This window comes from Lepidochelys kempii, chromosome 8 (genome assembly GCF_965140265.1).
Source record: "Lepidochelys kempii isolate rLepKem1 chromosome 8, rLepKem1.hap2, whole genome shotgun sequence".
Taxonomy (NCBI): domain Eukaryota; kingdom Metazoa; phylum Chordata; order Testudines; family Cheloniidae; genus Lepidochelys; species Lepidochelys kempii.
Window position 1 is genome coordinate 96642489 of NC_133263.1, and position 27541 is coordinate 96670029.

General features: G+C 43.8%; 1 protein-coding gene across 2 annotated transcripts in view; it reads left to right on the forward strand.

The window, feature by feature from the left end:
- LRP8 (LDL receptor related protein 8) overlaps window positions 1-27541 on the forward strand; it is a 298502-nt gene that overhangs the window by 199105 nt on the left and 71856 nt on the right. For both annotated transcript variants that reach the window (XM_073357653.1, XM_073357654.1), the window contains exon 4: window positions 8328-8456. In XM_073357653.1, the coding sequence (XP_073213754.1) occupies window positions 8328-8456 (129 nt within the window). The remainder of the gene's footprint in view (window positions 1-8327; window positions 8457-27541) is intronic.

Below are 27541 nucleotides of genomic sequence, written 5' to 3' on the forward strand. Positions count from 1 at the left end.
TTAATTTTGTAGTGTAGACTTGCCCTAAGTGACTGGCCCAGATTATATTTCATTAAGTGGCAGACCTGGGATTGGAACCCAGCTGTCCTGATTCTCATTCCCCAGCTTTTGATCACTAGACCAGCGTTTCTCAAATGCGGCCACCAGGGGCTTTTCTTGTGGCCTCAGCCTCCTGGGCTGTGACTGGGGGGAAGGAGAGGGCAAAGCAGCGGCCCTTCCCCCTCTCTGTTGCTCCTAGATGCACTGACTTGGTGGTGGCTGCTGGGGCTGCAAGCAGGGGTTGAGCCCTGCCCCCTCTGGAGACAGCTGGGGCACAACGCTGGAGGAGCAAGCAGCTGGTGAGTTCCCCACCTTCCCAGGGGCGGGGCGGCTCAGGCTTTGGGCTTCACCTCTGGGGTGGTGGGGCGGTAGGCTCCGGCGATGGGGCTTCGAGCTCCAGTCCCAGGCCCTGGCTGCGTGGTGGCAGGCCCCAGGCTCCAGCTGCGCGGCATCGGGCTCCGTCCCTATCCCACGGCCACGGGGCTTCAGGTCTGGCTGCAGGGCTTCAGGCTCTGCACCCCCACTGTTGCCCTTGGCCCGTGCTGCCTCCCCCGACCTCCCCATACAGGGCTTAATTTGTCTCCAGGCTTGCCATGGCTGAGTAAGTCTGCTGTGAAAAGTGATACTTGTATGTTTGTTAATATCACTTTTCACAGCAGACTCACTAGCTAGCAATAAATAAATTACAATGATTTGGACATGTCTATGTGCTGATTTATTTGTTTTTCCTAAAGCTAATTAAGTATTTTAGGAAAAAGTGTCAGAGCAAGCGTTGGTGGCTGCACTCTGAAGCCACCAAAAAAATTGTCTTGAGAATCCCTGCCCTGGGCCATGCCCTCTGCTTGACCTATTGCCAGATCTGTGCAGGGGCACAGGGTACTGTGGAACCAGCCCTTGTGAAGTCTCTTCCGCTGTACATTTTTTACCCATAGATAACAATGGAGGCTGCTTCTGTGCTGATTTGCTAATGAGTAATGAGCTCTTCCAGTAAGGAGGATTGAGCCATTCCTATGCACCATCAGAAGGAAGGGTTGATGCCGTCCTGAGTTTAAAAAATGCTGGTCAACCTTATGACTAATAACAAATAATAAGTATTATTTATTCTCTTCAAATCACTGTGAAAATAGTTCTTTATATGATTTAGAGCCGTGTAAACTAAGATAATGATAAGGGAATACAAATGGCATAATTAGTTAGGTATATTTTGATTTTAAGCCTTGTTCTGAAACATCAGGTATTGGCCATTATCAGAGGCAGGTTACTGGCTGGGATGCACCAATGGATCTGGTATTGCAGATCTTATAGTCAGCCAACCCTCAGCTATAGTGTGTGGGTGAAATCCTGACCCTATTCAAGTCAATGGCAGAATTCCCAATTCTTTCAGTTGGGGCAGTATTTAATCCTGTATACTTTAATATTTCTCCATTGTCAGCCCAGAGTAGATAATTGGACTTGCGGGTCCCCAGAGAGGGTATTGCAAAGGGTTGAAGGAGCAACATACATGGAAATACTGACAAATGGGTCCAGAGTTTAGCTTGTGGAAAGCTGCTGTTTCTCCACTCAGACTGGGAGCTCTGCCCGCTAGTGATTAGACCAGACACTAGCCCCAAGCTGCGCTGCTGCTTCATTAATTTTCTTTGTAGGCTAGTCTAAGAAAATGGGCCCTGTGACCACATGGCTGTAGGCTCATGAAAGGCAGTATGTTTTTTCTGTAGGAATGAGGTGACAAATGGCTCATAATACCTAGAATCACTTCTTGCTATCTCATTCACTTAATTCTGACAAGATGGAAATATTCCTGAAGTACATTTCAGATTGTTCTTGTTGCTAATGTTTTATACCCATTCATATTTAGCGACTCTGTATATTTCAAGCACTTTATCTCACATCTCTCAGACAGTATATCATGCTAAGCATCTTAACATATCCCACTTGCCCTCTCTTTCACTGTCCATCCATTCGTGACCTAGTGGAGGAGCTATACAGCACCATGTGAAAGATCCGAGTTCAGTTCAATCCTGGTGACTCATTCCCAAGCAAGCAGCTGCTGGGCCATCTGGAGAGGTAGCATACCCAGCTCTTAATTTTGCAGAGAAAGGTGGGGAGAGGAGGGATTTCTCTGGCCACTTCAAGAGAGGAGGTGAGAGGCTCCATGGTGAGTTGTGCTCTTAGCCGACAGTGGAGTTGTTGCCAAACAGGCCCTGAGGGTGTCTGGTGTAAAATAGGGATGGAGAAAATTGAGGCTGCTCAGATATTTGAGAGGGACGGGGAGAACTCATTCTTTCTCTCTAAATAGGTAGAATAAAAGGAGGAATCTGACTAACCACAGAGGATAAACAGCATGTCAGTCCTGACACATCTTGAGTGAATTTGTAACAGTAATGTGTCTATGTATAATGGCAAGAAAGTTTGGGGGGCATTCATCACATCAGATATAATTTTGTTATATCCCAAGGTTTCTGCCCTGACTTCCTGCATGCTGGATGAGAAATAGTTACATGGATTGTTGGAAGGCAATAATCTCTAATCAACTATCACATCTGGGAAGAGAGAATCCTGGTTTTAACCTGTAGATCTTCTTATACAACCACAGTGCTAAGCACCGGGGTACCTACGCACTAATAGTTCCCCTCGTGTGCTTTGATCTGCACTGATTTGAAACAGGAATTGATTGAAGTGCACGGTAGGGAAATTTTAGTGCATGGTAGCAGCGAGACATGAACTCTTAGTGAGCAGCAGGCTAGTGTGGGGGTACAGGCTAGTGTGGGGGTACACCCCAGCTTGCCACGAGCCAAGTATTCATGTAGATAAGCCCTTACAATTACTCTGTCTTTTAGGAGGGGTAGATGATAGGAAATGGCCAGATTTTGCAACAGAGCTCGGCACCCCACACATTGAACTGTGTTAAAAATCTAGCCATAAGTGTTGGTAGGAACTACTGGAGGCTGAGCTCTTTAAAAAATCTGGCTCCAGTTGTGGGTACAGAGCACTGCAAATCTGTTCCTGGGCCCTTTTGAAATTCTGGCCCCATGAATCTTTTCAGTCTGTGACAGAACTTATCTTGCCTCTTTACATGGTGCTCAAATCAGTTTATGTAATAAATATTAAAGCTGCTGGCAAGACCCCCGGGAATCACTTTTATCATCAATCCCAACAATAAGTAGCTTTGTAATGCCCCTGTTCTTCAATGTGAAGCATACAGACACCTCTCCTGTAAAAGTCTAGGCCAGAGTTACTCTGCAGAGTCACTCATTATTTTGGTAATTAGGATTAATCCTGGGATTTTGAATTCCTGGTTATAGTTTACTCTGATCTCAGAGACGATAATTAGCAGTGTGTTAATCTGTCTAAAAGCAATGTATGTGCTGTCTGCTCTAAGCATGTTGAGCCCTTGGTACAGTAAGCACATTTTAATCATATCTCTAAGTGAGGAAAGGAGTTGGATGAGAACCATGGGCTTCTAACCCATGTGGCCCAAGAGAGAGCAGTTTCTGTTTCGAACACCCAAGAATGCATTTGGGCTATACTGTTTCGTGCAACAGAATTAAATCCATGTAAATCCTGTTCCATTCCCCAGAGAACTTCTGAAAACAAGTCAGTATCAGACAAATCAAACTGGAGAAGTGAATATTTTATCAGGCTTATCAACTATTATCCCATTAACGATGTTGCAGTTTCTTGAGCTTTGTAGTTTTATTTTCTTATTGCCCTTTCTTAATTAGTCTTTGGGTCATTTATAGTAATTTATGTTCAAAGCCTGGAAGAAGTTAATTATCTTGAGCTGCAAAATAATACATGCTTCAGGGTTTTCCCCTATAATCTGCCTTTATACTCACTGAAAGTTTATATATTTATTTATATATATATATATATATATCCACTGCAGACGGTCCAGACAAATGACAGCCGTGCAAGCTGCCCAGTGTCCTGCAAATATGCCTCAGTCCTGACCCATATAATAAGTGTTGTGGATAGATTAGTCTCCAGGCATCTTTCCCTCTCTGCTGATACTGCCAACAAAGAAGCCAGGTGTGCTGATTGTTTGATGTCCTCATTCCAACACTGTAGATGCCCTAGTCTCATTTCATGTGAGCCACCGATCATGATGTTTCATGCTGGCCTGGGGCTGGATTTGATCTGAAACCTTAGAGGTAAAAGGCTCCTTTTTTATCAACAATCCCCTGGGTATCTAAAATGTAAATATAGATATAATGTATGAACCAAATTCTGCCACTGAATATTGAGTTCCAGTGACATCTGTGGAAGCTGAGAGGTCATACAGAATTTTTCACTCCTGTATATAAACACCTACATACAGCATATATAGCTTGATGTGGTAAGAGAAGGAATTGACTGGAATCTTAATCTGTTTTGCACTGTAGTGTATGAAGCCTTTCTGTTTGAATTCCCACGAATGTGTTCTTGATTTTTGTGTGTGTTATTCATATATAAATCCATATTTAGGCACCTAAATAAGTGAGTTCAGGGGAGTTCCCCTAAGTAGTTATGATATGACTTTTGTATCAATATCAAAAGAATTCACCAGCCCAAATTCAATGCTGGTGTCAGTGAATTTGGTCAATCATGTTTAGCAGTAAGTGATTATTAGAAGAAATAGAAAACTTGTTACTGATTATAAGAAAAAAACTTTGTTTGCTTTTTGCTTTTGGAGAGGGGAAGAAGGGATAAATAGGAATAATAATTAGGATACTTAATGCTTATAATACCTTTCAACTGAGTATCTTAATGTTTTACAGAGATGAGTAAACTGAACTGAAGCGTGAGTGACTTGTCTAAGGCCACATAATGAATCAATGAGTAAATGGGGAATAGAATCCAGTTCTCCTAATTCCCAGACCTGCTCCAGCTCCTGAATGAAGAGGGGAAAATGCATAAGGAAGGGAGATGTTAACAGAAACTAGAGCTATGTAAAATAGCAGCCACATATAATTCAGAAAGGAACAAATTCAGAGCTGACTTAGACCCCATGCAGTCCCTGTGCCTTCAGTGGAAATGCACAAAGTATAAGTTAGTGTGAATTCAGAACGTATATGCAAACATATGCATGATGAACATGACTGTTAATCACATGCATCTTGCTCAGTCATAAATCTCCGGAAGTCAGGAGCATATCCTAATTGAAACTAGAATTCCATTTAACGGAGTTAAGTTTTTTGCTGACTACCAGCTTCTAACAATTTTCTTTTTGCGATAATGCTTGCCTTGAGTAGAAGCACAGAGGGCATGATCTTTCCTTCAGTGAATTCAAAGGGAGTATCTCCTGGCAAGAAAATGTGTCCGACTTGGCCTTGGTCTTCAAGAGTGGGGAGGAATTCCTAACATTTAGGAAGGAAGATACCAGGACAGTTTGTATGGAGGCCCCAGTTAAAGAAACCCAAGCCTTTGTTTAAATTACAGGCCATACCATTGATGAGGATTCCATTATGTAGGGTTTTAAAGATCCAAAAGCTGCACTGGAAATTGAAGAGAAGCAATTTACTTGACAGGACAGAAATAATAATTAATAAAATAAAGCCATTCTGCCTGGCATTTTTTCCTGTGCTAATTAAAGCTTTCTGAAAGAAACAAGAAAAAAAAGATCTTGGGGATTCTTAAAACAGAGATACTGAAAAAACTGCCCCATCATTAAGATGGTGCATTTCCACAAAGGATGCTTTTTTCATAGATACAGTCTGCTGATTAAAAGTCTTGTAGGTTTCCCACCAGTAGAAGTTGCTTAATTACATTTTATGCATGCTCTCAGAGTACCTGTATGGTGAGAACCTGACAAATGGTCTTCTGAAAGCAAATCAATTCTGTTCTCTTGGGCTTTCTTGAATATACATGCTGTCCAGAGCCTGAAAAGCTCAGCAGTGGCATAAGAGGAAGCCAAACAGTGGGGCGCCAGTTAGGCTCTATGGTTCTGTGAAAGACTTTGTAGCCTCATGTAAAGAAAAAGAAGAATGTGTCATTGGCTGTAGTGAGTAAATGGAACCTTCTTGTCTCCTTTGCTCTTGTCTCCTTATAAATAAAGCATTGTTGTCCATCCTTGGCATTTGCCGTTCATTGTGATAAATTGGTTTTGATGTGTCTGACATTTTAACCAAGTTGTTTAATGGTCTATTTCTGAAAAGACAGACCTTGCTATAGTTTACATGAGCACAGGATATCCAGGTTTGACAGTCACTGTCACATACTACATTAACCATTTCCTTCCCAAGTGTGTGAAGAATGGAGAAGAATAGAAGGAACTAAACATTTTAGTCACATAAGTCCAAAGCATACTAAATTCTGTAAGCAAGATCTTGAGACCATCCTGCCCATATATAAATCAAGCATGATTTGCAGCTGCTACAAGGAGACCGTTTCATGGCTTGTGCAGTATGTTAAGTCCCATTGCATTTGAATTGTCTTGGTATCTCTAAGAAGAAGCTTGTAGAAATGCTGTTGGGTATTTCTCCAGTACTCTCACTTTGATTTTGTTCAATTTCTCTCTCTTTTATACCTCATTTTGTGCTGAGTAGTTGGCTTCAGTGCAAAGATGCAAAGATCACTTGGACTCACAGTAGCCATGGGGGCCTGGCTCAGTGCAAAGAGTTGATGAACTGTGACAAGTGACAGCTTCTGTCTTTGCATCCTGCAAGTTCATCTGGTCTAATTTACTTTTTTTTAATGTCTCTAATTACTCAGTCAATGAGATGATTAACCTAATTCTTCTACTCTCCATGAATAGAATTCTTCTGTCCCTATCTTCCCCATTCCTCCTGCTCCCCCGGGCTGTTTGGCTGCTACAGACAGATGTAGTGCCCACAATTAAATTGTGAATACTACATAACCTTCCTGCAGGTCAATGATCACATTGCATTACAATGTCAGTTGTCATTATATGTTCTCTTCCTCAAAACCAGATGTGCTAGGGAATATTTCCCACTCCCTTTGCCCCCATGCCAAGCCCCACTTATGGTCTTCTCCTCCTGTATTATGCACAGACAGGAGATTGTCTTTGAAAATGTCATTTTGAAACAAAATGTTGAAATGGCTCATTTTGAAAATGTTGAAACAAAATGTTTTGACATTTCCAATTTGTAAAATGTTTTTTTTTTTAGCTGAAATTGCTGAATTCTATCCAAATTCATGAATCGTTTCAGTGCACCAAAAATGTACAATATTAGCTTTCTTTCTGTCTTCTGAAACTTTCCCAGTGCTCCAAGACTTATTAAAAATCAATATTAATGGTCTAGCAAGCTCCTGTGCCAGTTCTTTTAAAACTCTTTTCTGGACCTGCTGATTTAAAAAAGACTAACTTTAGTAGCTTCTGTTTTACATCCTCCAGAGAAACTAGTTGAAATGGAAGGAGGGTTATCATCACCATATGATGTGACGGCATCATCTGCTTTTTCCCCAAATACAGAACATAAATATTTATTAAACATTTTTTTTGCATTGTTATTGATAATTCTGCTATTTCCATCTGGTAATGGAGCACTACCATTGTCAGGATATTTTTGTTCCTAATATTTAAAAAACAAAAAACGCTCCTTAACTGTATTGTGTCATAGAGTTCTCCTTGTGTCCCTAGGCTTTCCTTATCAATTTTCTGCAATTCCTAACTTCTGATTTATACCTATGAATACAATCAAGTTCCCCTCCCTTCCATTTGTTCTATATTATTATTTTTATTTTTTATAGCTACCTTTTCTTCCCCTGTAAACCAGGCTGTTTTTTAACCATCACAGCCATCTTCCTCAATTGTGGCCTTTCATTGTGGTCTTTTCTAATTTTTAGCCAACTATAGTTGGATGTGTGCAAAATCTATGAGTTTGTGATTATCTTGTCTACTTAACTCCCTTGTCTTATAGGGGAAATCTCTCTTGCTTCATGAAATTCAGAAATTGCTGTACAAAAGAAATAGCAGCCAAAACAAAAAACAAACAAACAAAAAAAACCAAACAAAGCAAAACAAAAAAACAACAACCCCCACCACCACATTAGCTACTAGTAGATCAATTAATAATAATAAATGTGTCTGATAAATTATTTGCTGAATATTTAAATAAAAATAAGTTCTGAAGTTCTTTTATTGTGATGTGTCTGCATTTGGCTTTTGGTATTCTAAACATGCCCAATTCCCATTGATATCAATGGTCTCTGCCACTTACTATAGGAATTTTACCTGGATATCAGTTTCAGAATTTGGCCACATTAAATTTACTAAAGCAATATCTCTTTAATGTCTACTGCTGTTTTCATATCTACATTTATTTTCCTTGTATTTTCTTTTTTTTTAGCCAAACAAGTGTGCCCAGCTGAAAAAATTAGCTGTGGAGACTCAAGCAACAAATGTATCCCATCATCCTGGAGATGTGATGGGGAAAAAGACTGTGAAAGTGGAATTGACGAGGCTGGTTGCACTACTGGTGAGTTATAATAATACCTAATATCTATATAGCAACTTTCTTCCAAAAGGCTCTTAAAGTGATTGATAGATTGCGTATGAATGGATGACTTTTCTCACCAACAAACTCCACAGTCACTCTATACTGACAATGCTATTCAGCGGATTTTAGGAGGAGAAATGAAGGTTAACATCTCCAGTTGGAGCTACTTGAGGAATGTAGAGTAGATTTTGTGTACAACTGAGTATTCTATTGTCACTCTAGTAGAATGCAGTTACAGCTACAGAACACAGCTGGAATTTGGTTAAGATATACTGGTTAGCATGCATACTCGTGCAGAAAGTGCTGTAGGGGCATAAATGGGCAGTAGACAATGGGTTTTGTGTGTCTTCCTAAAGACAGCACACTGCCTCAGGTCCCATTCTGGATCATGGATGTATTGCTGATTCAGGGGGAAAGAGTGCTTCCTCCTAAATCACCAGCATCACTTCTTGCAGATTTCAGAGTAGCAGCCGTGTTAGTCTGTATTCGCAAAAAGAAAAGGAGTACTTGTGGCACCTTAGAGACTAACCAATTTATTTGAGCATAAGCGTTCGTGAGCTACAAGCTCACGAAAGCTTATGCTCAAATAAATTTGTTAGTCTCTAAGGTGCCACAAGTACTCCTTTTCTTTTTGCTTCTTGCAGAGTCTCTGTTTTATTTGAGGGCTGCCATCCAGGTACTGGCTATGCCCACCTCTGGTCAATTTAGAAGTTCTTACAAGATCACACAGCCAAATTGGTAAGGCTATTAACACTTGATTTTTTGTGTGTGGCCCAAATGATCTCCCTTTCTTCAGCAAGGTTTCTCTTTGAAGTTCACTTTTTTTTCTCCAGGCCTTTCAGTTCTAATCCTCCAATATGACATAGCTCATTTCTCAGACACTTCATGCGTTTATTTTTTTAAGTCAACAGTATGGAATCCAAGTTGGAACTGCTGATAACTCTGGGTTACTACACCCTTAAGGGCTCTATCTCTCTGTTTGTTCCATTGGTGCCTTTCCGTGTCTGTCGTCATGTTTTTTGGTCTTTGGAAAAAGATTTTGTGTACTATGCGTGAAATATGTCCCCTAATTTTGATGTTGTGGACAGTAATTTTTTTCCTAGTTCAAACATTTATTCTTTCATGATTAAAAACAAAAAAGTCAACACAGTAAGTGGGAAATATCATAAAAAGTCAACCAAGGGAGTTTTCTTTAGCCACTAATTTACACATGTGGGAATGGGAATGCAGTATTTAACGGTTGCTGATAATTCTATGAACTGTTGAGTGCATTGACCGGTTGATTATGGTCCATTACAAGATTCCTCGGTAGTGTTACTTACACACACTTTTTTTCTTCAGTTATTCACAGTTCTTGTAAGTATTTCCAACCTCCAATGTGGTGAGATCAATAGATAATCTCTTAAAATATTATGCGGGCATTTAGAAGGACAAATTCAGATCTCATATTTATTGGGGCAACCACAGTGACTTTATGTGTTCAAGAGCAGAGCTGACTTTAGTTGGTGGGAGCATATCATCCTTCTGTTTGTCATCATGCACCTTACAACATAAAATAAATTGTTCTCTATGGCCATAGTGCAGTTCCTTTTGCCACTGTACATGCAGCTCAGCTCAGGATTTGTGTTGCACAAGAAAACAAGCACATTTTTCATGGTGTATTTCAGTAAAAACAACGAGGAGTCCTTGTGGCACTTAGAGCAGAGGTTCTCAAACTGGGGGTCGTGACCCCTCAGGGGTTCGTGTGGTTATTACATGGAGGGTCGCATGCTGTCAGCCTCCACCCCAAACCTCGCTTTGCATCCAGAATTTACAATAGTGTTAAATACATTAAAAAGTTTTTAATTTATAAGGGTGGGTCGCACTCAGAGGCTTGCTATTTGAAAGGGGTCACCAGTACAAAACCACTTTGAGAACCACTGCCTTAAGAGACTAACAAATTTATTTGAGCATAAGCTTTCGTGGGCTAAAACCCACTTCATCAGATTCATGGAGTGGAACATACAGTAGGGAGGTATCAATACACAGCATGTGAAAAGATGAGAGTTGCCTTACCACGTGTGGGGGTCAGTGCTAACAAGCCAATTCAATTAAGGTGGAAGTGGGCTATTCTCAACAGTTGTCAAGAAGGGGTGGAAATCACTTTTTTAGTGCTAATGAGGCCAATGTAAACAAGGTGACCCATTTCAAACAGTTGACAAGAAGGTGTGAGTATCAGCAGGGAGAAATTTCTTTTTGTAGTGGCCCAGCCACTCCCAGTCTTTATTCAGGCCTAATTTGATGGTGTCCAGTTTGAAAATTAATTCCAGTTCTGCAGTTTCTCATTGGAATCTGTTTTTGAAGTTTTTTTGTTGAAGAATTTCCACTTTTAAGTCTGTTATTGAATGTCCAGGGAGATTGAAGTGCTCTCCTACTGGTTTTTGAATGTTATAATTCCTGATGTCAGGTTTGTGTCCATTTATTCTTTTGCGTAGAGATGTCCTGTTTGGCCAAAGTACATGGCAGAGGGGCATTGCTGGCCCATGATGGAATATATCACATTGGTAGATGTGTAGGTGAATGAGCCCCTGATGGTGTGGCTGATGTAGTTAGGTCCTATGATGGTGTCCCTTGAATAGATACACAGACAGAGTTGGCACCGGGGTTTGTTGCAGGGTTTGGTTCCTGAGTTAGTGTTTTTGTTGTGTGGTGAGTATTTGCTTCAGATTGGGAGGCTGTCTGTAAGTGAGGACTGGCCAGTCTCCCAAGGTCTGTGAGAGTGAGGGATTGTCCTTCAGGATAGGTTGTAGATCCTTGATGATGTGCTGAAGAGGTTTTAGTTGGGGGCTGTAGGTGACGGGTAGTGGCGTTTCAGTATCAACTATTCTTTGAATGCTTGCTCGTGCCGATTCTATTCCGGGTGTGTGCACACCCACATTTGTGGTCATCGGAGATTTTTGCCTTAGCGGTGTCTATGGAGCCAGTTGTAGCGCCCTCTTGAGTGCCGCACTCATGCATCGGGTGTATCAGGCTCCACCGGCCCAGTGCTCTCTCAGTTCCTTCTTACTGCCTGTCAGTCTCCCTCTTGGCATACTCCCAGTTGCCTGCCTTGTGGGAGCGCTCCCCATCACATCTCTGATGCCCCTTGGCACTGGCATCGATCACCTCGCTCCAGGCACCCGTCTCCGATGGCAACGGTCAGCAAACAAACCCAGGCGTTGGTGGCCCCACCATGGTCACTGGAAGGGAATTCTTACGACCCGGAAGCCCAGTTTAGCCCCTCACCTAGACTGCACCAGCACGAATAGGCACTTGAAACCACGTCGACAGCACCGACTTGGCAGCACGGCCAGTGGCCAGTGAACTGGCCTTATTGTGGTGCGTGGGGAATGCCAGTTGTGGCAATGCCCCCCTCGCACTGCTCATTGGCCGTCACCTCAGAGCAACAGCTGGCGGCGCTTACGGCACCAGGCTCGGTGCACGAGCCAGGCTCGGTGGTCGAGGCAGAGGGAACTGCGCTCACCCCTAAGCTTCCCTCCCCTATGGGGGAAGATGCTCCAGAGCCTTCCCTGGTGGTGCAGTCGTTGTCCTCACCCAGATGAGGTGGTTGCGGGACCCTCGAGGGCCAACCTGCCAGATGCTTTCAAAGAACACCAGGCCCTGCTACGGCGGGTGGCCAAGAACTTGGACCTGGAGGTGGAGAAGATGGCTGAGCAGGCAGACACCTTTTTAATGTCCTGTCAGCCTCTACCCCAACCTGTGTTGCACCATCAGTGCACGATGGTGTCCTTAAGATTGCCAAGGGCCTCTGGCAAACTCCTTCCTCCATTCCTCCCACCTCAAAAAGGGCCAGAAAACATACTTTGTCCCGGCCAAGGGGTTTGAATACCTCCATACCCACCCTCCAGCTCGCTGGTGGTCTCTGCGGCCAATAAAAAAGACAAGCAGGGGCATACCAGTTCGACCCTCAAAAATAAACAGGCCAAAGGGTTGGATCTGTTTGGAAGAAATATTTATTCAACAGCCAGTTTGCATTTCCTGGTGGCAAACCATGAGGCCTTCTTGGGCTGTTACAACTTTAACTTATGGGACTCCCTCCATATGTTAAAGGAGTCCATTCCACAGGGTTTGGCCCAGGAATTTGGCACCCTGGTGGAGGAGGGCACTGTGGCTGCCAGGTGCTCCTTCTAAATGGCGTGGGACGCAGCAGAGTCGGCGGCTACGGTGATTGCAATGGCAGTGGTTATGAGGCATAGCTCCTGGCATCAGACTGCAGGTCTCTCCCAAGAAATGCAGACCTCCACCCAAGACCTCCCATTCAATGGGAATGGTCTCTTTTCTGACCAGATGTATGCCTACCTTTCATAACTGTTGTTCTTCGAGATGTGTTGCTCATGTCCATTCCATTACCCTCCCTCCTGCTCCTCTGTCAGAGTTGCCGTCAAGAAGGAACTGAGAGGGCGTAGGGCCGGTGGCGCTTGGTATGCCAATGCACGAGCGCAGCACTCAAGGGGGCGCCACACCCAACCGTATGACTACTGCTAAGGCAAAAATCTCCGATGACCACGTATGTGGGCGCGCACACACCTGGAATGGACGTGTGCAACACATCTCGGAGAACAGCAGTTACAAAAGGTAGGTAACCTTTTTTTTTTTTAGTGGATTGTATTCATAAACTAAACATACCGAAATGAGCCATTAAATAAATGAATTTAGCCCAGTACCATTTTTGATCATTCTTTTCATTGTTGCAGGTTCAAAAGAACAGCAGTAACATAGTCACATAGAAAGGCTTGACATGGCTCACCAAACTGATCTATAAGTATAAATTACATTCTCGTGACGCATTTTTCAAAAAGCCTAAGTCCCATTGTCTGCACTGCCCCTCCGTTCAGACTAAGGGGGTGTGAATAGCAGTGCGTACCAAAGTGCTGAGCTACTCCCCCGTGTGGATGCTGTGGACACAAACTTAAAAGGTCCCAAGTTCACACTAATGTAGTCTCTGGTGTGCACAGCTATTCACACCGCCCTTCGTCTGAACTGCAAGGCAGTGTAGAGATGCCCTTAGAAGCCTAAGTCACATTGACTTTCACTGAGATTTAGGCTCCAAAGTGCCTACCTCACTTTTGAAAATGTGACTTAGGCCTTTTAAAATTTTTTACCCATTGTCTATATGTATGTCTCAATATAAATTTCCATAAAAGTACATACTAAATGCATTTTTCTTTTGCGCTGAAAAGAAATTTGGATTAGAGGATGTTTCAGCTCCACATCAGAACTACTTATTTCTTGAAAAGGTGATTTTTTTTGAGTGCTGAATTAATGATCTTAAAACAATGTTAGGACTAAAACCTGCAACCCTCACTTTAGTTGCACTACTTACGCAAACAAGGATTGCAGTATTGAGTCCATTTTTAATAGAAAGCCGGTTTAAGTAGCTTGCATTTAACTTCATTTTTTCAATGCTCAGAAGTAACCCCTAAAAAGGTAGTAAACTGTGTTCTAAGTATCACTTTATTTCAGGTTAATTATGCTATTAATACGGATTTAGAAACTTCTGAGAATTTCCTTTCTGGGCATTTCAATTGATGTATCCGTTGTTATCTTCAGCTTGTTCCATGCACATGTGAATTCTTAACATGGAAATTACTCTGAGGACAAATTTTATCGTCTTCTGAAGCTATTAAGTAGCCTGTGTGAACCACATTAGTGGCTTTGGCCAGTTCTTTGTGGACAGGTGTCCACACCACAAAACAGCCCCCAGTGTTATGGATGCTAATTGGCAGCCACAGTGGAGAGAGGCCAAGGACCGAGCAGAAATGTAGGGTGAGCTGCTCTCTCAGTCTACGACTGGGCTGAGGCACACTGGTAGGAAAATATTTCTACTGTTTCACCTTTCCTGTGCATTAAAACAAATAAAAGGCTTTCAGTCTCCAGGCCTGTCAGTCCAGCACTTTTCACATGAATTAAATTCACTTTTAAATAAAGCAGATGGAATGGAAAGTACTGAAATGCTGTAAAGAAGGCACTTTAGATGTGGTTGTTTATCAAATTAAGGATTTTTTTCTCCTGGACGAGGACAAATGTGTTGTCTTTCGTATTAAACTCTGAGTACTTGTGGAGGATTGATAGCAATCCTCTCTTTTATCCAAATCTGATAAACCTCACTAAGCTTGTCTACTGATACTCTGTTAACATTCCCGTTTCTTCTCTATTTAGAATCTTTCTTTATCCTTTTTCTCTTATCTCTTCAGTATGCTTCATCTTGATTTTTTTTAAAAGTATATTTCTAAGTCAAAATCTCTTTTCTGTGCTGACTTTGTTGTTGTTGTTGTTTGTTTAAATGAAGCTTCATCCACAACTGTCAACTGCAGCCTCTCAAAGCAGAGCTCCCTGTCATACCAAAGGCTCCTTTCACAGAGCCAGAAAACATGTTGAAATAAAAATATAACATAGTTCTCTGTATAAATGTTTGGATGGGAAGTTTAGTTGTGTGCGGAGTAATTTCCATGTTGAGGGCTTGCACATGCCGTAAACAAGCTGAAGGTGACTAGGGACTGCAACTGAAATGTCCAAACCCCTAGCTGTTTCTAAATTCATATTAATAGCATTCTTATTCTCAGCTAATGTGACACTTTGGACACATTTTAACTAGGGCCATTCCCATCTATTGATTGGAATAACTGGCTTTAATATTATCGTCCTTCAGAAGAGCTTATGCTGAATGTGGAAGTTATGAATGTCATTTCGGCCTATACTTCTGCTATTATATTATTGTGCAATGCTGATCGTATTACACTGGCAGCTGGAGGTCAAGGCAGGATCAGGCATAACTCCAGACAGACATAGTGCTAGGGCTGTACAAATGCAGAGTTGAAGGATTCAGAGTAGCAGCCGTGTTAGTCTGTATCCACAAAAAGAAAAGGAGTACTTGTGGCACCTTCTGTTCTGCCGGGAACAGAAAAGGAATGGAGTCTTAGAACTTAGTAAGTAATCTAGCTAGATATGCGTTATATTTCTGTTTTGTTTAAATGGCTGGTAAAATAGCTGTGCTGAATGGAATGTATATTTCTGTTTTTGTGTCTTTTTGTAACTTAAGGTTTTGCCTAGAGGGAATCTCTGTGTTTTGAATCTAATTACCCTGTAAGGTATTCACCATCCTGATTCTATAGAGGTGATTCTTTTACTTTTTCTTTCATTAAAATTCTTCTTTTAAGAATCTGATTGCTTTTTCATTGTTCTTAAGATCCAAGGGTTTGGGTCTGTGTTCACCTATGCAAATTGGTGAGGATTTTTATCAAGTCTTCCCCAGGAAAGGGGGTGTCGGGCTTGGGGGGATATTTTGAGGAAAAAGATGTCTCCAAGTGGGCTCTTTCCCTGTTCTTTGTTTAACATGCTTGGTGGTGGCAGCATAAGGTCCAAGGACAAAAGGTAAAAGTTTGTACCTTGGGGAAGTTTTTAACCTAAGCTGGTAAGAATAAGCTTAGGGGGTCTTTCATGTGGGTCCCCATATCTGTACCCTAGAGTTCAGAGTGGGGAAGGAACCTTGACCATTTGTTAGTCTCTAAGGTGTCACAAGTACTCATTTTCTTTTTTAGAGTTGAAGGATAATCCCTGTCCCAACAAGCTCTCTGGCTAATTTAAGGCAGAACATCAGAGTGAGTAGAACAAAGAGTAGGAAAGAGCAGGGGAGAGAGGACCAAGGAAATGGTATTTGTGTGGCACAGAAAGTAAGAAGTTATCCCTCCCCACATGTCAGTACAGGCAATGGAGAGGCTCAGCTGAGCAGGCTCAAAGAGAAGAGTGAAGTCCAGAACTCAGTGGCAACAACAAATAATATAGCAACAAATCACAGGCTCTGGTCCATAAAGGTTACAAGTTTTATAGCAGAGATTTTTAGATGCTCATTCTACAGTCAGCTCATGGACACATTCTCAGTGCATTGTTATGTCACATAACTGGAGAACAAATGATACATAGAATCATAAAATCATAGAATATCAGGGTTGGAAGGGACCTCAGGAGGTCATCTAGTCCAACCCCCTGCTCAAAGCAGGACCAATCCCCAATTAAATCATCCCAGCCAGGGCTTTGTCAAGCCTGACCTTAAAAAATTCTAAGGAAGGAGATTCTACCACCTCCCTAGGTAACGCATTCCAGTGTTTCACCACCCTCCTAGTGAAAAAGTTTTTCCTAATATCCAACCTAAACCTCCCCCCCATTACTCCTTGTCCTGTCCTCTTCTAGCACTGAGAATAGTCTAGAACCATCCTCTCTGGAACCACCTCTCAGGTAGTTGAAAGCAGCTATCAAATCCCCCCTCATTCTTCTCTTCTGCACACTAAACAATCCCAGTTCCCTCAGCCTCTCCTCATAAGTCATGTGTTCCAGACCCCTAATCATTTTTGTTGCCCTTCGCTGGACTCTTTCCAATTTATCCACATCCTTCTTGTAGTGTGGGGCCCAAAACTGGACACAGTACTCCAGATGAGGCCTCACCAATGTCGAATAGAGGGGAACGATCACGTCCCTCGATCTGCTCGCTATGCCCCTACTTATACATCCCAAAATGCCATTGGCCTTCTTGGCAACAAGGGCACACTGCTGACTCAGATCCAGCTTCTCGTCCACTGTCACTCCTAGGTCCTTTTCCGCAGAACTGCTGCCTAGCCATTCGGTCCCTAGTCTGTAGCTGTGCATTGGGTTCTTCCGTCCTAAGTGCAGGACCCTGCACTTATCCTTATTGAACCTCATCAGATTTCTTTTGGCCCAATTTGTCTAGGTCCCTCTGTATCCTATCCCTGCCCTCCAGCGTATCTACCACTCCTCCCAGTTTAGTATCATCCGCAAATTTGCTGAGAGTGCAATCCACACAATCCTCCAGATCATTTATGAAGATATTGAACAAAACCGGCCCCAGGACCGACCCCTGGGGCACTCCACTTGACACCGGCTGCCAACTAGACATGGAGCCATTGTTCACTACCTGTTGAGCCCGACAATCTAGCCAACTTCCTACGCACCTTATAGTGCATTCATCCAGCCCATACTTCTTTAACTTGCTGACAAGAATACTGTGGGAGACCGTGTCAAAAGCTTTGCTAAAGTCAAGAAACAATACATCCACTGCTTTCCCTTCATCCACAGAACCAGTAATCTCATCATAGAAGGCGATTAGATGAGTCAGGCATGACCTTTCCTTGGTGAATCCATGCTGACTGTTCCTGATCACTTTCCTCTCATGTAAGTGCTTCAGGATTGATTCCTTGAGGACCTGCTCCATGATTTTTCCGGGGACTGAGGTGAGGCTGACTGGCCTGTAGTTCCCAGGATCCTTCTTCTTCCCTTTTTTAAAGATTGGCACTACATTAGCGTTTTTCCAGTCATCTGCGACTTCCCCCGTTCGCCACGGGTTTTCAAAGATAATGGCCAATGGCTCTGCAATCACAGCCGCCAATTCCTTTAGCACTCTCAGATGCAGCTCGTCCGGCCCCATGGACTTGTGCACGTCCAGCTTTTCTAAATAGTCCCTAACCACCTCTTTCTCCACAGAGGGCTGGCCATCTACTCCCCATGTTGTGATGCCCAGCGCAGCAGTCTGGGAGCTGTCCTTGTTAGTGAAGACAGAGGCAAAAAAAGCATTGAACACATTAGCTTTTTCTACATCCTCTGTCACTAGGTTGCCTCCCTCATTCAGTAAGGGGCCCACACTTTCCTTGGCTTTCTTCTTGTTGCCAACATACCTGAAGAAACCCTTCTTGTTACTCTTGACATCTCTTGCTAGCTGCAGCTCCAGGTGCGATTTGGCCCTCCTGATTTCATTCCTACATGCCCAAGCAATATTTTTATACTCTTCCCTGGTCATATGTCCAACCTTCCACTTCTTGTAAGCTTCTTTTTTATGTTTAAGATCCGCTAGGATTTCACCGTTAAGCCAAGCTGGTCGCCTGACATATTTACTATTCTTTTGACTCATCGGGATGGTTTGTTCCTGTAACCTCAACAGGGATTCCTTGAAATACAGCCAGCTCTCCTGGACTCCTTTCCCCTTCATGTTAGTCCCCCAGGGGATCCTACCCATCCGTTCCCTGAGGGAGTCGAAGTCTGCTTTCCTGAAGTCCTGGGTCCGTATCCTGCTGCTTACCTATCCTGCTGCTTTGCTTTCCTTACCGTATCCTGCTGCTTACATCACATACTCCTCTTTTGTCTTTAGTCATGCGTAAAAGACTATTACAGAATGTTGGTAAAATGTAAGGCTTTTAGGGCTAGATCCAGAAAAGGAAACTTAAACTCAGCCTGGCAATGCCTAATGTATGGGTACCCTGCCACTCAGTGGAATCCACAGCCTTGAGTTAGGTACCCAGACTCTGTAGGCAATGCATGGGGAGTTAGGCTCCTAAGAATGGGATTCACAAAAGCCAGCAAGATGAGTAGGGAACCACCTAAGCTAGCCAATAGAAGATGCTGGGGGGGAAGAGGACTAAGCCCCACCCCACAAAGGTAGTTAGAAGCACCTCCTATTAGGTGCCTGTAACACAGACAGACCGCAGTCGTTGGCGGGTGGGATCAAACCTGGGGCCTCTGGAGCTTAGTGAATAAGCCTCTACTACATGAGCCAAAAGCCATATGGCTCTTAACTAAGGCTGTAGAGCAGACTCATTAATCTGTTTCTCTCTCTAAGTCAGGGGCGGGCAAACTTTTTGGCCTGAGGGCCACTTCGGGGTGCAAAACTGTATGGAGGGCCGGGTAGAGAAGGCTGTGACCCCCAAACAGCCTGGCCCCTGCCTCCTATACATCCCCTCCCGCTTCCCACCTCAGAACCCCCTACCCATCCAACCCCCTCTGCTCCTTGTCCCCTGACTGCCCCCTCCTGGGACCCCCCACCCCGAATCACCCCCCCTCCCTCCACTCCCCCCAGGATCCCACCCCCTATCCAACCCCCCCAGCTCCCTGTCCCCTGACAGCCCCAACCTATCCATACCCCTGCCCCCTGACAGGCCCCGCCAGGAGTCCCACACCCTATCCAACCCCGCCTGTTCCCTGACCCCTGACAGCTCCAGAACCTCTGCCCCATCCAACCGCCCCCTGCTCCCTGTCCCTGACTGCTGCCTGGGACCCCTGCACCCCTACCCAAACTTGCACTGCCCCCTTACCATGCCACTCAGAGTGGCAGGCGCTTGCAGCCCGCTGCCTGTGCGGCGGCATAGCTGCTTGGGAGGGGGGCAGCAGGGGAGGGGCCGGGGGCAAGCCTCCTGGGCCAGGAGCTATGGGGCCGGGCAGGACGGTCCCATGGGATAGATGTGGCCCGGGGGCCATAGTTTGCCCACCTCTGCTCTAAGTGGTCTCGGTGCTACTAGATGGGACAGAACACCACACCCAGAAGGTGTGTGGGTTACATACTTCCCCTAGCCAAGGCAGTGCGTCCCAAGCTTCAGAGACTTTCCAGTTGAAATCCTGGACGAGCCCCCACTTGTAACACTGACAGATCCCGGTTGTCGACAGGGAGGATTGAACCTGTGGCCTCTGGAGCTAAATGCATGAGCCTCTACTGCATGAGCTAAAAGCCATAGGCCTCTCTCTGTCTTTCCCTCCCACCCACCCACTAGATGGGATAGAACACCACACCCAGGAGGTGTGTGAGTTACACTTCCCTCCACTAAGGATTCAGAGCCATGAATTCTCTCCTCGAGTTAGGGCTGACCTGGCTTATGGGCATTTCTCACAAAACACAGAGGAGGTGGTGGTGGTGTCTACCAGGGGACTGCCCTGGGTCAAACAGTACTGTGCTGAGTAGTCTTATAGGGTTTTGCCAAGTATATAGGTCTGTGGGAAACTTGTAGTGTGGGCCGTGCCATCCACACCCCGTAGGATTCAATCACAAGCTTTGGCAGCCTACCAGTTCTTCTTAGCTGTCATCAAGTGTGATCAGAAGTAAATGTCAGTAAGACTAGCACCCAGGAGAGCCTTGCTGCAGAGAGAAAGATGCCACTGGTAGGGTCGTGCAGGCTGCCCATGTAAATTGCTTGTGATCTTTGCTTTGGGTCAAGTTTCTGACCACCTTGTTAGCATGTAGCACACTCTCCACACATCTGGCCATGAATGCAGGTAGGCTGGAGCACGTGTTGGCACAATATGTGAAGGGTGAGTCAAGACCATCAAAAAGTCTGTCTCCTGATTTCCCTGCCCTGTCCAATTTGTGAGCAGGCAGGCATCATGTCCTACGAACAAATGGTCATGCATATAGGCAGCCCAGGGAGCATTCATTGGCATGAAATATGAGTCCTGAGTGCAGTGTTCCTGGTCAGAAACATCAGCAGGGCTATTCTACCTGCGCTGTCTACACCTAGGGTTAACAGTATGGACCACTGCTAATCCCAGTCAGAACTGGATTAACCTACTAAAAAACTGCTTCCACAGCTAGGCAAGACTATTTGTGTGGGTCTGTTAGGCACAAATTGCTGCAAGGGACAGAGAGATAGTCACTTCTGTGAGGAATCCACCTCCCTCCAGTAGCACTCCTTGGAAGACCTATACAAAATGAGCAATAACAAGCTTCTGCTTTTATTGGTGAGATATGTTAATAATAAAACAACTTTGTAATGGTGAGATCTGTCAGCCTGTGGAATAATCTTGAAAGAAGCAGTGCAAGGCTCCATGATGTGAATCATTCAAACTACAGTGGATAAAGTGCCAGTGATTGTGGGTCCAGATTTGTGCCAACAAAGACGGCCACTGTACCTGGGATTAATTGTGGGTATAAATCCCAGCGCTGAGGTGGCTAAGTACCTGAGTGTATGTGCAGATCATGAATGTAGCAGTCTAAATGGTAGAATTTAAACCCACAGTTAATTCTGGGTTAACAATTTTTGAAATTGCAAACTGCACCTTCATAAATGCACTTTCCCACCACAAACTCAGGAGATGAACAGGGAACCACCTAAGCTAGCCAATAGCCTTTCTTGAGAATGAAGCACACTGAAATTCTTTTCTCTCCAGGGTACTGTAATTAAAGCTTCAACTTAGGATCAATGTAGAAGTTAACCACTTGCACTGGGGATGTTACATCCATGGCTGGCTTATATTACTGACTAGCACTTTGTAAGCCCCTCTTTGATGCCCCTTTTAAGCTAAAGCCCATAGTGGAATGGGGTTGTATGAAATAAAGAACATGCAGCAGCAGGAGCCCTAAGAGGAATTCTGACTAACTTTTGAATGGGAGCTCTGCCACCCTCTATAAGGTATAGGGGTGCACCTCTCCTCCTATGCCACTACCACCCGTACTGACTCAGCTCCGCTGGATGGCTCAAAGACCTCTTCTCTCTCCTTCTGAGTCTAGTTTCACCAGCAGCTTGAGCTGGGGCCTGTCGTTATACTCGGGACTGAAATTGTGACGAACATGTGTGCAGAGGTGCAAAGGGGCAGGAAGGCCCCTTGTACTGTGTTCCTTCCTCCGTGGACCAGCCACAATCTGTCAGGTTCTGCCAGTGCAGTCATTACTATTGTAATAGGATATTTTCCAGTAATTTAAGTGTACTTCCAAGACACACCCATCTGTGGTCCAGGGGAATCTGTGCACTTAATGGATACATCCTCTCTCATTGATCCCTTTGATTAGTCGTCTAAGGGAACATTTTTATCAGACAGACATGAAAAGGACCAGGGGCTCTGTCAGGGTTCCTTCCCCTCTCTGAACTCTAGGGTACAGATGTGGGGACCTGCATGAAAGACCCCCTAAGCTTATTCTTACCAGCTTAGGTTAAAAACTTCCCCAAGGTACAAACTTTGCCTTGGCCTTGAACCGTATGCTGCCACCACCAAGCATTTTAAACAAAGAACAGGGACAGAGACCACTTGGAGACATCTTTCCCCAAAATATCCCCCCAAGCCCTACCCCCCTTTCCTGGGGAAGGCTTGATAATAATCCTCACCAATTTATACAGGTGAACACGGACCCGAATCCTTGGACCTTAAGAACAATGAAAAATCAATCAGGTTCTTAAAAGAAGAATTTTAATTAAAGAAAAGGTAAAAGAATCACCTCTGTAGAATCAGGATGGAAAATACTTTACAGGGTATTCCGATTCAAAACACAGAGGATCCCCCTCTGGGCAAAACCTTAAACTTACAGAAAACAAGAATAAACCTCCCTCTTAACATAGGGAAAATTCACATAAAACAAAAGATAAACTAATCCGCCTTGCCTGTCTTGCCTATATTGGTTGCAATATTGGAGACTTGGATTAGGATGGGTTGGAGAAGATGGATTTCTGTTTGGCCTCTCTCAGTCCCAAGAGAGAACACATAAACAAAGAGCACAAACAAAAGCCTTTCCCCCCCCCCCCCCAAAGATTTGAAAGTATCTTGTTCCCTTATTGGTCCTTTGGGTCAGGTGCCAGCCAGGTTAGCTGAGCTTCTTAACCCTTTACAGGTAACAGGGTGTTGGTTCTTGCCAGGAGGGATTTTATAGCACTGTATATAGACAGGTGGTTACCCTTCCCTTTATATTTATGACAGGCTGTCACAGGAATCTCTTACATGAACAGTCTTGAGTTGTTTAAACTGAAAATGTCTTTTACTAAAACTAAAAACAAAGAGATGAAATTGCAGGAGGTCTCCCTCTGTCACAGCACATGTCCTCTCCCCCTCTTTTTCTCTGTGTGTATCCCTCTTCTTTCCCTTCCGTCATCTGACACACAGGTTTTTGCCCCAAAAGGGATTCCTGTATTTGCCTTTTCAGTGTTGTATAAAACCCATGTAAATGCCATGACTAAGTGGCAGTAACAACACTGTATATTTCTATAGTGCCCTTTTAATCTGAGGGTCACTCACTGAGTAATTCAAACCCTCAAGGCCCTGCTGATGTCTGGTCATTACTTGCCTCTGATGCACTGCTCACTCTGCCAGGTCAGCTCACGTTCTAGTACCCCTGGGCTCCTGCTCCCACAAGTAACTCCTGGCCAAATCCTCCGTAAGTGCAAATGGACAAAACTCCCTTGAAGTCAATCAAGTTGTGCCCATTTACACCAGTAGAGAACTGTTTTTCCTTCTTTGGGTGATGGTCCCTATAGTAAAAAGAAAAGGAGTACTTGTGGCACCTTAGAGACTAACCACTTTATTTGAGCATAAGCTTTCGTGAGCTACAGCTCACTTCATCGGATGCATACTGTGGAAACTGCAGAAGACATTATATACACAGAGACCATGAAACAATACCTCCTCCCACCCCACTCTACCAGTGGGAGGAGGTATTGTTTCATGGTCTCTGTGTATATAATGTCTTCTGCAGTTTCCACAGTATGCATCCGATGAAGTGAGCTGTAGCTCACGAAAGCTTATGCTCAAATAAATTGGTTAGTCTCTAAGGTGCCACAAGTACTCCTTTTCTTTTTGCGAATACAGACTAACATGGCTGTTACTCTGAAACCGGTCCCTATAGTATTCCCCTATGGGTTACGTGTGTGCACCATGCCCTCGGAGCTGGAGAATTTAAAAGTAGTATCCATTGGTCTGTGCATGCCCCCTGTTTTGGAAATTCCTCTTTGACCCTGTTTGCCTGCTCACTTCACTTTCCTCCTCAAAGTCCTTTCTCTAGGGTTTGGTAAATGTTAATTTCAGCTGACACACTGAAATCGACAAAAAAAATCCATTACTATTGGTCAGAGCAAGTATAGCCTTCCACTGCACTTCGTGCCTGTAGGGATTGGCTCAGCCCAGGCCTGGTCTCCACTCTGCCTTCTTCCCCGCATGTTGCATCTGCAGGAATCCAGTGTCGTCAGCAGGGCAAGGAGCTCTTTGGGGCTCTGTTTTCACAGCCCCAGTCCCTCACACGAAAGCCAGAAGCATGGGGGCTGTCCACGGGCAGGAACCATTCAGTGGTGGGGTGTCCTCCCCTGTGGCTGAGAGCTCATTCTCCTTGCACACCTGGCCAGGGGATTTCTGCTTTGCTGGACCAGGCCCACAGCTTCTCCTGCACCTTGCCTAAGAGTGTCTTAGGCCCCTCGTATGTGCAGGGAACCCCTTGCAGCCTTGCTGTCAGTGCTGGGAATCCCATGCAGCCCTGCTGTTAGCACTGATTTAACCCCGACCCCCCTTTAATTTTCCATGGCTGTAAAAATTATAATAGTTAAAAATAAAAAAATCTACCTTAATCATTGAAATTGAAAAAAAGGATAAACCAGATTCCACCAGGCCTTGTTATCGCTATGAATTCTGTTCTTTGCCTTCATTAATTAGCTACATGCACTGCTTGCTGTTCAGTCATATGCAATTCAGAGAAAATCAAACGCACAGGACCAAATTCTGCTCTGAATTACCCCATTGATTTTAGTAAAATTGTACTCATCCAAATGGAATAAGTATGTGCCCAGTGTCCCATTCTTAATTATTTCAATGTGTGATGAAAAAATGTATTTCTTGCAAAAATCTTGCTACTGTGGGAAAATAGCTATATGCTGGGTGCACTTGTATTGGTGGAAGAATCTAATATTATCCTCAAGAATGGAAAGAAAGTGATTGTAGGTTTAACAAATGAAAGTCCTTCATAAATAAGATTAAGTAGGAAAGCAATGATATCCTCTGGGTTTCACATGATGTTTAATTACTGGACAGCTGGAGGGATTAATGCTTGTGCATTATGCCCAGGCTATCCAGAAATTAAACATTGTGGACAGCTTTGACTTTATCACTGCTTAAAGTATTAGATCTCCTTCAAAAGCAGTAGAAATTACAGGAAAATCCCCATTGTTCTTTAGGAAATATCTCATTCCGTATTCACATTTGTTTTGAGCTATATAACAAGAAAGCAAAACAAATTAACCTGGTGGTTAGTTATAATTGTACCCTTACAGTAAAAATGAGGGTAGTTTCCAGATGAATGTATCAATGTCTATCATAATTAAATGTAAAACCCTACATTAATGCCATGTTAAGGTAGAGATTTTAATTGGACATGTCAAGAAATTCACACTTAAGGCCAGAGCTTTAGCTGTGCCAGACCTCTGCTCAGTGCAGTTGAAGAGATGTGGGGTCAAAGGTGGCTGTTAAGCAGACTTTGCTTTTTCCTAATGTTGGAGCCAGCGCAGGTGAAATGTACTATTCCACAACTGATGCAGAGTGATGTCCTGCCCACACCCCAAGCAAGCAGAACGTAGTTCCTGGAATCTGACCCTCAGTGTTCCCATAGCAGCCTAAACTTTTCTTCCTTGTGTGCATGCATTCACAACAGGAGCTTTTACCCTAAAATCATGTAATGTATCAGTATGTTCAGTAAATAAAATATTCTTCAAAGGTTACGGAAGAAGGTGCAGTTTAAAGTAAAGGTTCACTGCTTAATGTTTTTATACAGTTTTACTGAAGGTGCATTTTTTAAAAAGTGCAATTCTTTCCACTGGCATTATATTGTCGTGCTTGCTGAAAAAAATACAATTTTACCCAGGGTTGTAGGGGCTTGTTATGAAATACTTTATTTTAATGCAAAGGAACAAAATTAAGATTATTATGGGACAGAGTTAAGATTTCAGATGTTTGGATAATTAAAATATAAACTTTAGGATTCCCTTAATGTATATTTTACATTATTTACACTTAAACAGTGGACGTATCCTGAAATCATAGATGCATAAACAATCATCTTGAGTGCTAGAGAAAGATCCTGCCCTGCTGCTGGAGTGGGAGAAGTTGCCTCTTCCTTATCTACGTCACTGCAACAGAGGGCAGAATTTAGCCCAGAGCTGGCTCACTATATACTCCCCCAGTGGCTAGGGTTCATGGATGTAGAAATCCCATATCCAGGCCCCTATCTATGTCATTCTATAGCTGCCAGCCATACTGCACGTCATGTACCTAGAAGACTTTGGGTGACAGAGGGTCCAGAATTCTGTACCTTTTAATCCCCAAACACAGCTTTCTACTACTTAAACTAAAAGAGAATCTGCTTCAGGTATAGAAGTGAAAGGGCTTACGTTATGATGAGACACGTTTGAGCAGATTGGACATACCTCCCTTTTATGTGCAGTGGTATATATAGTTTGCTCCCTCTAGCCAGTACATTATAGCTCTATGAACTGAGCACAATTTGAAAACGTTATTTCAAAACCAAGTATCTTCAAACATGGCACAGCCCTTTCCCAAGACTATGGCCAGGAAAAGTTTGAAGCTTTAAAAGAAAGTTGTTTTGTGAATTGGCCAAGCACAAAAACATCTGAAAATTTTCATTGTGGCTGAAAACTTATCTTTTTTTGCCCTCAGACAATTAAATCAGTTGAATGGATTTTGCTTGCATTTTCTAAAAAAATTCACCTCAGGGCTGAAGTATAGCTGGGAAGGTTTAGTCCACAGTTAGGTTATTTTTTATAAAGTTTAAAGCAATGATTGCACATATGAATGTAGAATTAATGTGTCATATCACCAATAGTGCTGGTGATATGAACCAAAAATACACTGAGGTGCAGCCCTAGGGTTGCCACCTTTCTAATGGCTGGTACCTGGACCTCTGAGTCCCCACCCCTGTCCCACCTCTTCCCCTAAGGCCCTGCCCCTGTTCTGCCTCTTCCCCAAGACCCCTCCCCTGCTCCACCTCTTCCTTCAAGGCCCCATCCCTTCTCTGCCTCTTCCCCTCAAGGCCCTGCCCCTGTCATTCGTAGTGTCTTCACCTTGCCTGCCACCTGTGGGCTGCGCAGGGCCATGCGACACCACAGGCCACATGAGCAGCCTGGTCCCAGAGATGGCGGCTGCTGCTGCACTGCCTCCTTCCTTCCGCTTAGAGTTGTCACCTTTTCCACAGATCGAAAAAATTGGACATCAGGGCTTGCCAAATGGCACCTGGACACACAAGACAAAACCCAGACTGTGCAGGTGAAAACTGGACAGGTGGGAACCCTACGCAGCCCTTTGTTTCTAAATCCTTTTTATACAAAAACTGTAGAAGTGAAAGGCCAAATCCTAATCCCATTGAAATCAACACCAAAGGGATCTCCATCCCGTTAACACCCATGGGATCACAGCCTTGGCCTAAGAGTTTTTGCTTCCAAGTTTATTCCTATATCAATGTTGATTTCCTTTTATGGAACTTCCCATTTGAATAGCTG